This window comes from Heptranchias perlo, chromosome 10 (assembly GCF_035084215.1).
Source record: "Heptranchias perlo isolate sHepPer1 chromosome 10, sHepPer1.hap1, whole genome shotgun sequence".
In the NCBI taxonomy this organism is placed as follows: domain Eukaryota; kingdom Metazoa; phylum Chordata; class Chondrichthyes; order Hexanchiformes; family Hexanchidae; genus Heptranchias; species Heptranchias perlo.
Window position 1 is genome coordinate 43,192,064 of NC_090334.1, and position 14,952 is coordinate 43,207,015.

Below are 14,952 nucleotides of genomic sequence, written 5' to 3' on the forward strand. Positions count from 1 at the left end.
TGTTATTTTTCATGTGGACAAATGTTTACTGACTTAATTTTGTCTTTAATGAAACTCACAATGAAGCTTATATGAAAGATGTTAAACATTCTGCATGCTGTCTGCAATCATAGATACAAGGACAGTTTAATTCTAAGCACAGGATCAATACACGCAACTTGAAGAAGGGTTATAAGTGGCCGAAAACATTACGAAGATAAACTTAACTACTGAAAAGACTAGGAAAGAAAATGTAATCACTATTAAAAATTATGCAGCAGTTAATGAGAAAAAAACGTCCAAAAGTTGTTGCGGTTGTATTTTTGTGAACATTCACTTTACATCTAGACTATACTAAAATGCATTATTGGGATCTGCAACCGTTTGGAATTTTACTACTTAAATTCAGAGTAATAAGTGTGGAATAACATTATCAAGGAGAGTGTTTTTTTTTAAATCATGCTTTGCAAAATGAAAACATACCACTCTCTGCGCAAAGGACAATAGATAGGACAATAAAAGAATCCAAAAATGATCATGGTTGAAAAACTTCATCAAATAATTTTGTTCTAATAGAATTAACATTTATTTAAAATGTAAAATTAGTTATTAAAACTATTTAACAGTTTGGATGTAAATAAATATTGCTAATGTAACTGGTATCTCTAAATTTCAGGCTTGTTTGCAATGGTTCAAACCACCTATTTAAATTACCAAAGAAAATCCCTTGAACAAACAGTCCACAGGAACAGTCTGGATAGCCTGTCCTTTTATATACAGAAAGGAAAATTCACAATGTTGATAGTCAATTTACCAAGGAAACAGATTCAGACAACCATGTATTACGCATTAGATGAAATTCTATTACAATGAGATTTACACCACAGTTGTAATTTCAGAATGAGACTACAGAACAACTAAGATGTATTCAATTGCAATTAAATTCCATTTTCTTTAGGATATTTCAGTGCAAATTTATCATTGGTAGTTTATTTTTTATATCTACACTAGTCCTATTTGAGAAGAGGCTCAACTGTTACAAGATCTTCCCTATCTAGCCTCCCACTTTACACAAAATCAGAATTCCACTGTCCACATCTTATCCCATACAAAGGCCAACTCACCTATCACCTTCACCAGTTTGCCATCCTTTGCCAGAAATCATACCAAAGTGCCACAAAGACAAACTATTGAACTAGGAGACACCACATTTTTCTGGGCACTGTTTATCATATTACTTACAATTTGTCCCCACTCCACAAGTTTGCTGGTTACTGTGTAATCATTTTCAACATGAAACAGCATAAATTTTCTCAAGCTATAAACCTGCTTTACCTGTTGAAGAAGGGAATGTGAGCTTCACAATATTCAAACCCATTTTTGACACTTTCATGTAGTTTCAAATTAACTGCAATCTTCAACTGTTGCTCTTCTTCCTTCATCTGATAGAAACCAAGAATGGGAGGGATTGGTACCTGCAAAGAAGGTGGCAGGGTCAATAATACTTAACAATTTAACCTCTAAATTGAAATTAATTACATTCATTCAGATGACTATTTCGTTTGACAAGGACCGATAATTTGTCGTTCCTGCTTAAGTCAAGTTTCCGCTAGATTGCGCTGGTTTTATCAATGCAACGCGCCTGAACCAGCGTAAAAGATTGTGAAAAATCAAGCGTAAGTTACATCAAGTGTAAAGCAAGTTTCCGTGATCTTTAATGCTGATTCAAAGATCATTATGCCCGAAGCCAGCCCTGCCCATAAAATTGGCTACGCCCCCAATTACGAGGATGGCGAGTTTCCGCCGATTGCTCCTGTTTGAGGAGGGTCTTCATGTTAAGCTTGTTTTCTTAGACATGGAGGCACCAGTAGGCACATTTTAAACATTTTTACATATTAAAAAATATTTAATTTACTAAGAAACTGACTGGAGTACACCAATGACAGTAGTAAATGTAATGTATAGTTTTTTAAAGTCATTTTCAGTGATTTAAAATTAGGTTACTCACAGGTGCAGGACTATACACTTATTAAAAGCTCACTTTTTGCGATAAATCTATTTTCAGCTGTATTAATAAAACAACAACAACAACTTGCATTTATATAGAGCCTTTAATGTAGTAAAACATCTCAAGGCATTTCACAGGAGTGATTAGCAAGCAAAATTTGACAACGAGCCACATAAGGGGATATTAAGACAGGTGACCAAAAGCCTTGGTGAAAGAGGTGGGTTTTAAGGAGTGTCTTAAAGGAGAGCGAGGTAGACAGGCGGAGAGGTTTAGGGAGGGAATTGCAGAGCTCAGGGCTTAGGCAGCTGAAGGCACGGCCGCCAATGGTGGAGAGATTAAAATCGGGGATGAGCAAGAGGAGAGAATTGGAGGAGTGCAGAAATCTCGGAGGGTTGTAGGACTGGAGGAGGTTACAGAGATAGGGAGGGGCAAGGCCATGGAGGGATTTGAAAACAAGGATAAGGACCGGGAGCCAAGGTAGGTCAGTGAGCACAGGGGCGATGGGTGAATAGGACTTGGTGCGAGTTAGGATACGGGCAGCAGAGCTCAAATTTATGGAGGGTGAAAGATGGGAGGCCAGCCAGGAGAGCATTGGAATAGTCAAGTCTAGAGGTAACAAAGGCATGGATGAGGGTTTCAGAAGCAGATGAACTGAGGCAGGGGCGGAGATGGGCGATGTTATGGAGATGGAAGTAGGCGTTCTTGGTGATGGAACGGATATGTGGTCGGAGCTCATCTCAGGTTACTGCACCAGGTCACCACTCTTAAATACATCAATGAATATTTTTTAATGCAAAGAAAAAAGAAACGATTACGTTCTATTATGCTGACCGATTGCGCTGGTTCACGGAAGATTTTATGTTTGTGATTATGCAAATGCATTTTAGCAGAAAGTTGAACTGTAACCGAACCAGTGCAATTTCAAGTGCAATTTGCGGCCAATTTGCCGATTGAGCCCAAAGCGGAAACTCTACTCCGTAATGTTTTGTGTCATATTGAAAGATTCTGAAAACTCAAACAATTCAATTTAAATACAGTAAACCTGAACTAAAAATATTACTGGAAACAATCTTTTAAAATATTTTAGTAATTCTGAATCAATTTCTTGTGGAATATATAGTGATAATCTCAATATCTTCAAAACTGTCACAAGCAAATTGTAATGTTTTTAAAATTTTAATACTAAAAGCACTTTTGGTTTATTTCAGAATCTTTCTACCATCTGCAGAGGTGGGGTCAATAAAGCCGAATGTCGACAAATTGTACAACTCACAATGTTAATTGTGACCAATTGCTATAGAAGTTGTATAACCATTAATCTTTGAAAAAACTGTTATTTTTACAAATATTGATATGGGGAATTACTTTCTATGACCAAGAATATTTCATTGACATCATCCAAACATTCTGGGAGATTTATATGCCATAAAATGCAGCACACTGCATACCACTGGAGCAAGAGTCACATCACATGGTCTGCAAGTCATTTAAAAAAAACTGCACAAAGCTGCAACTTATAGATTGTTTTCATGGCAGCTACAACTTCTGTGTAGACTGTAAGAGCTCCAACTCTCAGAATGCATTTAAAGAAACCGGCATACACAGGACTAGAAGAGAATTGTATTTCAATCCACAACTTGATTCCAATAAAATTGAAGGATCAAACTTAAACATCTGGAAATATCTAAACTGTGTGGGATATGGCACATTTGAATATAACAGTAGCAAAAAAAAATATTATTTTTCTTCTTCGGTGTGGAGCAACACCATAGTTCCCATTTTTGCAAGAGACAATTAAGAAACTGGTAACCAAAAAAAAAACAGGTACATAACACCATCCGTTCCTCCAGACAGATTGATAGTTTAGAATTTTGGGGGGGCAGGGGGGTGAGGTGGAAGGGAATTGACCATGGAGAGGATCCAGATTTGACATCCAGTCTTGAGCTGCATTAAGGTTTGCACATGACAGCTAACAGCTTCTACATATTGGTTCAAATCAACAGACCTACACATGCCTGCACAGTATTCTGTAACAAGGGCCTCATAAAAATAGAAAAGTCATCACAATCAAATACACAAAAAACAATTCAAAGATAAATAGCTGACACCAAAATATAGTCTTGTACCATGGGCTTCTGCATATTCACAATAATTAGTTGAGGGAGAAGGTTAAAGTGAATAAGGAAAGGAAAGGACTTGCATTTATATAGCACCTTCCTGTCCTCAGGATGTCCCAAAGTGCTTCACAGCCAATGAAGTACTTTTGAAGTGTCGTCACTGTTATAATGTAGCCAAACACAGTAGCCAATTTACACACAGCAAGACCCACAAACAGCAATGAGATAAATGACCACTAGTGGTGTTGGTTGAGAGACAAATATTAGCCAGGAAAATGCCTCTCCACTTTTTCTAAAAGTGCCTTGAGCAATTTTACATCCATCTGAACAGGCAGACATTAGGTTAACATCTCATCCAAAAGATGACACCTCCAATTATGCACTGCTCCAAAGTGTCAGCCTAGATTATGTGCTCATGACCCATGGCCTTGAACCCACGACATTCTGACTTAGCGGTGAGAATGCTACCACTGAGCCAAGGCTGGCATCTGAGAACATGAATCAAGGCTAGAAATTGACAATCCAAAGCAAACTAAATACAACTCCATTTTAATGAAAATGTCTCTTATTACATATTTACACATCTTTTATAAAGATGTGGCACCTGATGTATCAAAATTGACTTTAGGCCTTTTGTTTTAAATTTAAATATAATATATTCTGACCTGGGAGGTGTAGTAGCAGAGTTTAAAAACATCTAGTGGTGGTGTGAAGGGAAACTTGTAAGGTCCATTGAACAGTGAATCATCCACATCATCAACACTGTTAAAAGTAAGGATACTGGAGTCAACTGCACTGACGCAGGGATGCACAAGGATATCCTGGAGAGGAGACCCATTGATGGGTAGATTCAGGCTTACTGTGACATTTGGCATTATTCCTTCTAGGTCACACTAAATTGGAACAAATAGAGCAAGTTAGAAACAAATCCATACGAAGGAAATCAGAATCAAGCTTTGTTTTTTTTTACAAAAGTAAAAATAGCAGAGTACTTGCAGTAAATACTACCAAGACTTAATATAGGCAATATACAGATAGAAAGAAAATAAAGAGCATTTATATAGTGCTTACAGTCAATGAATTACTTTTCAAGTGTAGTTACAGTTGTTATAAACACTGCAGTTAATTTGCACACAGCATGGTCCTGTAAACAGCAATGACATAAATATTTGGTTGATGTGTTGGATTTGGTTGGCTAGGACACCAGGATAAGCCCCCTGATCATTTTCATACAGAGTCATGGGATCTTTTACATCCACTTGAGCAGGCAGACTAAGCCTTGGTTTAACATCTCTTTTGAAAGACAGCATCTCCGGCAGTGCAGCACTCCCTCATTGTCATCTTGGATTATGGGCTCAAATCCTGGAGTGGGGCTTGTACCAATAACGTTCTGACTCAGGCAATAGTGCTATCACTGAAGAGCAATCTCTCATGTTAAAGGTGCATGTGCTGAGTGAGTATGATGCCTTCTGTCAGAATTAGCCCATTTTTGAGCGTCCTGGTTCATTATGAAAAGAAACTAAGCATGAAGCTGTAAATCAATTACATATCCTCTTTCATTTATTTAGTTAGGATTCAGCAAAGAGAGAGCAACATATTGAAGTTTACAGTTATATCAAGAGTGATTTATCGAAGTAAATCAAGAACATAAATGAAAAAGATGTAATCATCTATATCTATGGAGTTTCTGTATTAAAAATGTAAAGTTCTTTTGAAAAACAGCAACAAAGCTTCCATCATTTTAGTTGGGAATGTGACTTCTGAAAACAGCTTACTGTACACAAACAGACCTCACCTTACATTTTACAGTTCCATACTCCTGCCATACATCAATGACATCTTTCTTGTCATACTGCATGGATCTAATCTGTTCAGTGACACAGACATTAACCTGTGGTTTCCCTTTGTAAATACCAGGCTTCCAAGCTGGCTGCTTTTGCGCCTGTGCTGAAGAGATTACACTCTGAGGAACAAGGCTGCCAGAGAGGGTCTGCATCAATCCAAAGTCAGTATCTGTTGGAGTCCCCAACGGACAAGCATGCATCAACATAGCAGGGAGCTGAGCCACTTTGGTAGCAATTTCTGATTCATTTCTTTGTGCCATATTTAAAAAGGCCATTAACCCTGTTAGTAGTGCAAATGCAGCAGAAATTCCACGTAGATTTATTAGAGGTGGGTGGGGAGTCAGAGACTGTTCAACTAAAGGAAGACAAGCATAGAAGATTGCATTTTGTGTCATTACAAGGACAGGCCAAAGAACGCCATCGCCAACAGCAACTTCATAAACGGATGTCCTGTTTATTCTGCAACAGCTATCTCTGTGCTCCACAAAGTTCTTGTCCAGATCAGTCATACCGAGTTCAACTAACAGCGCGTTTAGGAAGATCCTGTCTTCTGGCACCTCTGTATAGCTTTTGCTATTGAAAATTCTTGCTCTTTTTTCAACTGTTGGGTATCTTCTATAAAAAAAAAGGCATGTTTTTCTTTTAATAACAAATAGCATAGAATGATTTATTTACAATATTTGGGTAGTTTGTTAAAATCAGTTTGCAGATAAAGCAGATACTTTATATACCTTATGAAATTATACAAAATGCAAATAATAGATGTAATATTAATACAAAACAGGCATTTCACTATTTTATACGTGCAATATAACCTATTTAGCAAACAAAGCTCTCAAATGGAATTAGATTTTAAATTCTTCTATGTTTTTTCCCCCTCCTATCCTGAAGGCAGTGACCCATGCTGGGTTTAATATCAATACTCCATTGCACAGGTCTTCTACTGGCTTAAAACTAACAGTATTGCCAGAATGTAAGTGTTAAGCTTACAAAAACTTCCAGATTTCACAGATGCAATAATGTAGAATATTTGAGAAGGTAGTGAACACTGTATACTTTAAATTTTCATGTTGCTTTTATATTGAAAATAGAAACAGTGTTTGAATTTACTTTATGAAAAACTACACAGTAGGTAATACAAAAATACTTGCATTTATATACTACCTTATCATGTCTCCTACAAATGTACCAAAACAGGTCACATACAATAATTTTGAAATGTAGTGGTGGTGTTAATTCAATGTAGCAGCCATTTTGCACACAGCAAGACCCCCAAAATATCAACGAGATGAATGACCAGTCAATCTATTTTTGGTGGCGTTGGTAGAGAAAGAATTTTGGACAGGACATCCTGCTCTTCTTGAATTACATTCACATGAGCATGCTGGTATGGCCTTAGATTAAGGCATCATCCAAAGGAAGTACTTCGACCAATGCAGCACTCCCTCACCACTGTACTGAAGTGCTCAGGTATAGGAGTGAAGCTTGAACCTACAACCTTCTGACTCGGAGGTGACAGGGATAACAACTGAGCCAAGTATCTTAACATATTGCCCTTCACCATAAAATATTGCACAATTTATAAGAGCAGGTAACCATAACATCAAGATGGGCAAAATGGTACGCGATAAGCTTATATAGATAAATCATCAAGTATTAGTCTTGGTAGTCTTTGGCCGTCAGCCTTGGCTCAGTAGTAGCTCTCATCTCTGAATCAGAAGGTTGTGGATTCAAGTCCCACTTGAATCCGCACGTAATCTGTGTTGACACTTCAGTGCAGTACTGAGGGAGTGCTGCAGTGTTGGAGGTGCCGTCTTTTGGATGAGATGTTAAACCGTGGTCCCCATCTTCCCTCTCAGGTGGGCATAAAAGATCCCCTGGCACTATTCAAAGAAGATCAGGGAAATTCCTCCTGCTGTTTGTGGGACCTTGTTGTGTATAAATTGGCTTCTGTATCTCCCTACATTACAACAGTAACTACACTTCAAAAGTATTTTGTTGGCTGTAAAGTGCTTTGGGATATCCTGAGCTCCTGGAAGATGCTGTATCAATGCAAGTTCTTTTCTTTTTAGCCAATTGAAGAAAATACACTTATATCAGGAATAGTTCAATACTAAGAGTTACCAGTCGGGTCTAAGTCTAATCTAGTACATTTGTAATTTGGTGCTAATGGTGTCTTCTCTAATCCCATTTATATTTGAATTACAGTTGCACTTTCCTCCAAGAATTCTGCGTTCGTCCAATTCTGGCTTCTCGTGCAGCCCCCACTTCCTTCGCTGTCAGCTGTCTCGGCCCTAAGCTATGGAGTTCATCTCCGCCTCTCCGTCCTCCTTTAATACGCTGCTTAAAACCTCCCTCTTTGACCAAGCTTTTAGTCACCTGTCCTAATATCTCCTTCTTTGGCTTGATGTCAATTTTTGTCTGATTGCGCTCCGGTGAACCACATTGGGACGTTTCCCTACGTTAAAGGAGTTATATAAATACAAGTTGTTGTTGTTTTTCTTTCTACTTGCTGGCAGAAACCTTTCTTTAATACTCTCCTCCCGGTTTTGATGAGACTCAACATTTTTGATCAGGAAGTTGCCAGAGAGCCACTCAGCTTACATCAGCTCTCTGGTCATTGCTTGACATGAAATGTCAGTCACCAGGCTGCTGCAAAATGTAATTAAAATGAAGATTTCTTCTTTCAGAGAAGCAGAGCTTTGGAGTATCGAATATGTAAACAAAAGTCTAAAAATTAAGTGACCCCCAAATGTTCTTTCAATCGAACCTAACCCTGATCAATGTGCAAAAATGTAACATTTTTAGTTCATAGGATTATAATAGGTACAGCATAGGAGAAGGCCATACGTCCCATCGTGCTTGTGCCAGCTCTTTGAAAGAGCTATCCATTTAGTCGCATTTCCCTGCTCTTTCCCCATTGCCCTGTAAATTTTTTCCCTTCAAGTATTTATCCAATTCCTTTTTGAAAGTTACCATTGAATCTGCTTCCACCACCCTTTCAGGCACTGCATTCCAGATCATTTCAACTCGCTGCGTAAAAAAAAATGTTTCCTCATGTCGCCTCTGGTTATTTTGACAATCACCTTAAATCTGTGTCCTCTGGTTACCGACCCTTCTGCCACTGGAAACAGTTTCTCCTTGTTGACTCTATCAAAACCGTTCATTATTTTGAAAACCTCTATCACATCTACCGTTAATCTTCTCTGTCCTAAGGAGAACAACCTCAGCTTCTCCAGTCTCTCCACATAACTGATGTCCCTCATCCCTGGTACCAATATAGTAAATCTCTTCTGCAGCCTCTCTTCTAAAGAGAATTGAACACAATACTCCAGCTGAGGCCCAATCAGTATTTTATAAAGGTTTAGCATAACTTCCTTGCTTTTGCACTTCATGCCTCTAATAATAAAGCCCAGGATCCCATATGCTTTTTTAACAGCCATCTCAACTTGTCCTGCCACCTTCAAAGATTTGTGTATGTGCACCCCCAGGTCTCTGTGTTCCAGCACCCCCTTTAAAATTGCACCATTTAGTTTATATTGCTTCTCCTCATTCTTCCTACAAAATGCATCACTTCACACTACTCTGCATTAAATTTAATCGATATGTGTCTGCCCATTTCACCAGTCTGTCTATGCCCTTCTGAAGTCTCTTACTATCCTTCACATTGTTTACTACATTTCCGAGTTTCGTGTCATCTGCAAACTTTGAAATTATACCCTCTATACCCAAGTCCGGGTCATTAATATATATCAAAAACAGCAGTGGTCCTAATACTGACCCCTGGGGAAAACCACTATATACTTCCCCCGAGTCTGAAAAACAAGCGTTCACCACTACTGTCCCTTTCACTACTTTCACCACTACTACCACTTTCTGTCCCCTAGCCAATTTTGTATCCACGCTGCCACTGTCCCTTTAATCCATGGGCTTTAATTTTGTTAACTGGTCTATTAATCGAACAATGGGCGGCCTTTAAAGAGGAGATGGTTCGGGTACAGTCTAGGTACATTCCCATGAGGGGGAAAGGTAGGGCAAATGAAGCCAGGGCTCCCTGGATGATGAAAGAGACAGAGAGTAAGATGAAGCAGAAAAAAGGGGTATATGACAGATGTCAGGTTGATAATACAAGTGAGAACAAGGCTGAATATAGAAAGTTCAGAGGGTAATAAGAGGGGCAAAGAGAAAGTATGAGAATAGACTGGCAACTAACATAAAAGGGAATAGACTGGCAACTAACAAAAAAGTCTTCTGTAGGCACACAAATAGTAAGCGGGTAGTAAGAAGAGAGGTGGGGCCAATTAGTGACCAAAAAAGAGATCTGCTCATGGAGGCAGAGGGCATGACAGAGGTACTAAATGAGTACTTTGCATCTGTCTTTACCAAGGAAGAAGATATGGCCAAAGCCACAGTAAAAGAGGAGGTAGTTGAGATACTGAATGGGCTAAAAATTGATAATGAGGAGGTACTAGAAAGGCTGGCTGTACTTAAAATAGATAAGTCACCAGATCCGGATGGGATGCATCCTAGGTTGCTGAGGGAAGTAAGGGTCGAAAATGCGGAGGTACTGGCCAAAATCTTCCAATCATCCTTAGATATGAGGGTGGTGCCAGAGGACTGGAAAGTTGCAAATGTTATACCTTTGTTCAAAAAAGGGTGCAAGGATAAACCCAGCCACTACAGGCCACTCAGTTTAACCTCGGTGGTGGGGAAACTTTTAGAAACGATAATCCGAGACAAAATTAACAGTTATTTGGACAAGTGTGGATTAATTAAGGAAAGCCAGCACGGATTTGTTAAAGGCAAATCGTGTTTAACGAACTTGATTGAGTTTTTTGATGAGGTAACAGGGAGGGTTATGAGGGCAATGCGGATGATGTTGTGTATATTGACGTTTGATAAAGTGCCACATAATAGGCTTATCAGCAAAGTTGAAGCACACAGAATAAAAGGGGCAGTGGCAACATGGATATGAAATTGGATAAATGACAGGAAACAGAGTGTGGTGGTGAACCGTTGCTTTTCGGACTGGAGGAAGGTATACGGTGGTGTTCCCCAGGGGATTTACTAGAATGCATCCAGAGATGAGGGACTTCAGTTATGTGGATAGGCTGGAGAAGCTGGGGTTGTTCTCCTTAGAGCAGAGAAGTTTGAGAGGCGATTTGATAGAGGTATTCAAAATCATGAGGGGTCTAGACAGAGTAGATAGAGAAACTGTTCCCACTGGCAGAAGGGTTGAGAATCAGATGACACAGATTTAAGGTAACTGAAAGAAGCAAAGGCGACATGAGGAAAAGCTTTTTTACACAGCGAGTGGTTATTATCTGGAATGCGTGCCTGAAAGGATGGTAGAGGCAGATTCAATTGTGGCTTTCAAAAGGGAAATGGATAAGTACTTGAATGAAAAAAATTTGCGGGGCTACGGGGAAATGGTGGGGGAGTGGGACTAGCTGGATTGCTCTTGAAGAGATCCGGCACGGGCTCGATGGACCGAACGGCCTTCTTCTGCGCTGGAACCATTCTATGTGGTACTTTATCAAATGCATTTTGAAAGTCCATATAAACAACATGAACTGCACCACCCTATAAGACCATAAGAGACAGGAGCAAGAGTAGGCCATTCAGCCCCTCGAGCCTGTTCCGCTATTTAATGAGATCATGGCTGATTTGATTTTTACCTCAACTCCACTTTCCCGCCCTTTCCCCATATCCTTTGACTCCCTTGCTGATCAAAACTTTGTCCAACTTAGCCTTGAATGTATTCAATGACTCAGTCTCCACAGCTTTTTGGGGTAAAGAATTCCAAAGATTCACGACCCTCTGGGAGAAGAAATTCCTCCTCATTTCTGTCTTAAACGGGCGACCCCTTATTCTGAGACTATGTCCCCTAGTTTTAGATTCCCCCATGAGGGGTAACATCCTCTCAGCGTCTACCCTATCGAGTCCACTCAGAATCTTGTATGTTTCAATAAGATCTCTCATTCTTCTAAACTCCAATGAGTATAGACCCAACCTGTTCAATCTTTCCTTATAAGACAACCCTTCCATACCCGGAATCAACCTAGTGAACCTTCTCTGAACTGCCTCCAATGCAAGGACACCAGAACTGTACGCGGTACTCCAGGTGTGGTCTCACCAGCACCCTGTACAGTTGTAGCATGACTTCCCTGCTTTTATACTCCATCCTCCTAGAAATAAAGGCCAATATTCCATTTGCCTTCTGGATTACCTGCTGTACCTGTATGTTGACTTTTTGTGTTTCATGTACGAGGACACCCAGATCCCTCTGCACCGCAGCATTTTGTAGTATTTCTCCATTCAAATAATATTTTTATTTTTCCCCCCAAAATGGATGACTTCACATTTTCCCACATTATATTCAATCTTCCAAATTTTTGCCCATTCGTTTAACCTGTCAATGTCCCTTTGCAGACACTTTGTGTCCTCATCGCAACTTGCTTTTCCAACTATCTTTGTATCATCAGCAAATGTGGCCACAAGACACACTGTTCCTTCATCCAAGTCATTGATATATATTGTAAATAGTTGAGGCCCCAGCACTGATCCCTGCGGCACCCCACTAGTTACAGATTACCATTTTGAAAATTACCCTTTTATCCGGACTCTTTGTTTTCTGTTAGTTAGCCAATCCTCTATTCATGCCAGTATATTACCCTCAACACCATGAGTTCTTATCTTGTGTAGTAATCTTTTATGTGGCACCTTATCGAATGCCTTTTGGAAATCCAAAAATAATGCATCCATCGGTTCCCCTTTATCCACCCTGCCCGTTACTTCCTCAAAGAACTCTAATAAATTTGTCAGACATGATTTCCCCTTCATAAAACCATGTTGACTCTCCTTGATTGTATTCTGAGTCTCCAAATGTCCTGCTACTACTTCCTTAATAATGGATTCTAGCATTTTCTCAATGACAGATGGTAGGCTAACTGGACTATGGTTACCTGCTTTCTGTCTCACTCCCTTCTTGAATTGGGGTGTTACGTTTGCGGTTTTCCAATCCGCTGGGACCTTTCCAGAATCTAGTGAATTCTGGAAGATTACAACCAATGCATCCGCTTTCTCTGTAGCCATTTCCTTTAAGACCCACAGATACAAGCAATCAGGTCCAGGGGACTTGTCAGCCTTTAGACCCATTAGTTTACCTCGTACTTTTTCTCTAATGATAGTGATTGTTTTGAGTTCCTGCCTCCCCTTTGCCCCTTGATTTTCTACTATTATTGGTATGTTATTAGTGTCTTCTACTGTGAAGACAGATACAAAATATCTGTTCAATTCCTCTGTCATTGCCTTGTTTTCCATTATTATTTCCCCAGTCTCATCTTCTAAGGGACCAACGTTTACTTTAGCTACCCTCTTCCTTTTTATATACTTGTAGCTTTTACTGTCAGTTTTTATATTTCTTGCTAGTTTGCTCTCAATTTATTTTCTCCCTCTTTATTATTCTTTTAGTCATCCTTTGCTGGTTTTTAAAGTTTTCCCAATCTTCGGGCTTACCAGTAATCTTTGCCATGTTATATGCTTTTTCTTTTAACCTGATACCATCCTTGACTTCCTTAGTTAGCCATGGTTGGTTCACCCTTTTTGTGGCGTCTTTCCTCCTCACAGGGATATATTTTTGTTGTGAGTCATAAAATATCTTTTTAAATGTTTGCCACTGCTTATCCACCATCATACCATCTAATCTGATAACTCAGTCCACTGTAGCCAATTCCGCCCTCATTCCTTTATAATTGCCCTTATTTAAGTTTAATACAGTAGTTTCAGACCCAAGATCCTCGCTCTCAAACTGGATGTGAAATTCTATCATGTTATGATCACTGCTTCCCAAGGGATCCTTTACTTTGAGATCATTAATTAAAGCTGTTTCGTTACCCATTACCAGATCCAAAATGGCCTGTTCCCTGGTTGGTTCCCCGATGTATTGGTCCAAGAATCAGTCCCTAATACACTCAATAAACTCCTCCTCAGGGCTATTTCTGCCAATTTGATTTGTCCAATCTATGTGAAAGTTAAAATCGCCCATGATTACTGCATTACCTTTTTTACAAGCCCTCATCAACCCTCTCCATTACTTCATTGGGATTGGACAAAGTCAGCATGGGTTTATGAAAGGGAAATCAGGCTTAACAAATCTAATGGAGTTTTTTGAGGATGTAACTAGTAGAATAGATAGGGGAGAACCAGTGGATTTGGTGCATTTGGATTTTCAGGCTTTTGATAAGGTCCCACACAAGAGATTAGCATGCAAAATTAAAGCACATGGGATTGGGGGGAATATACTGGCATGGATTGAGAATTAGATGACAGACAGGAAACAGAAAGTAGGAACAAACGGGTCTTTTTCCGGGTGGCAGGCAGTGACTAGTGGGGTACCGCAGGGATCAGTGCTTGGGCCCCAGCTATTCACAAGATATATCAATGATTTGGATGAGGGAACTAAATGTAACATTTCCAAGTTTGCAGACAACACAATGCTGGGGTGGAATGAGAGCGGTGAGGAGGATGCAAAGAGGCTCCAATGTGATTTAGACAAGTTGGGTGAGTGGGCAAGAACATGGCAGATGCAGTATAACGTGGATAAATATGAGGTTATCCACTTTGGTTGTAAAAACAGAAAGGCAGATTATTATCTGAATGGTGATAGATTGGGAAAAGGGAAGGTGCAACGAGACCTGGGTGTCCTTGTACACCAGTCGCTGAAAGCGAGCATTCAGATGCAGCAAGCAGTTAGGAAGGCAAATGGTATGTTGGCCTTCATTGCAAGAGGATTTGAGTACAGGAGCAGGGATGTGTTACTGCAGTTATACAGGGCCTTGGTGAGACCAGATCTGGAGTATTGTGTGCAGTTTTGGTCCCCTTATGTGAGGAAGGATGTCCTTGCCATGGAGGGAGTGCAATGAAGGTTTACCAGACTGATTCCTGGGATGGCAGGATTGACATAGGAGGAGGGATTGGGTCGACTAGGCCTATATTCACTAGA

General features: G+C 39.7%; 1 protein-coding gene across 2 annotated transcripts in view; it reads right to left on the bottom strand.

The window, feature by feature from the left end:
• Positions 1–14,952, bottom strand: part of ap5m1 (adaptor related protein complex 5 subunit mu 1) — a 30,392-nt gene that overhangs the window by 12,670 nt on the left and 2,770 nt on the right. For both annotated transcript variants that reach the window (XM_067991566.1, XM_067991565.1), the window contains exons 2-4: positions 5,900–6,563; positions 4,770–4,997; positions 1,315–1,454 (exon numbers count right to left, since the gene is read on the bottom strand). In XM_067991566.1, the coding sequence (XP_067847667.1) occupies positions 1,315–1,454; positions 4,770–4,997; positions 5,900–6,563 (1,032 nt within the window). The remainder of the gene's footprint in view (positions 1–1,314; positions 1,455–4,769; positions 4,998–5,899; positions 6,564–14,952) is intronic.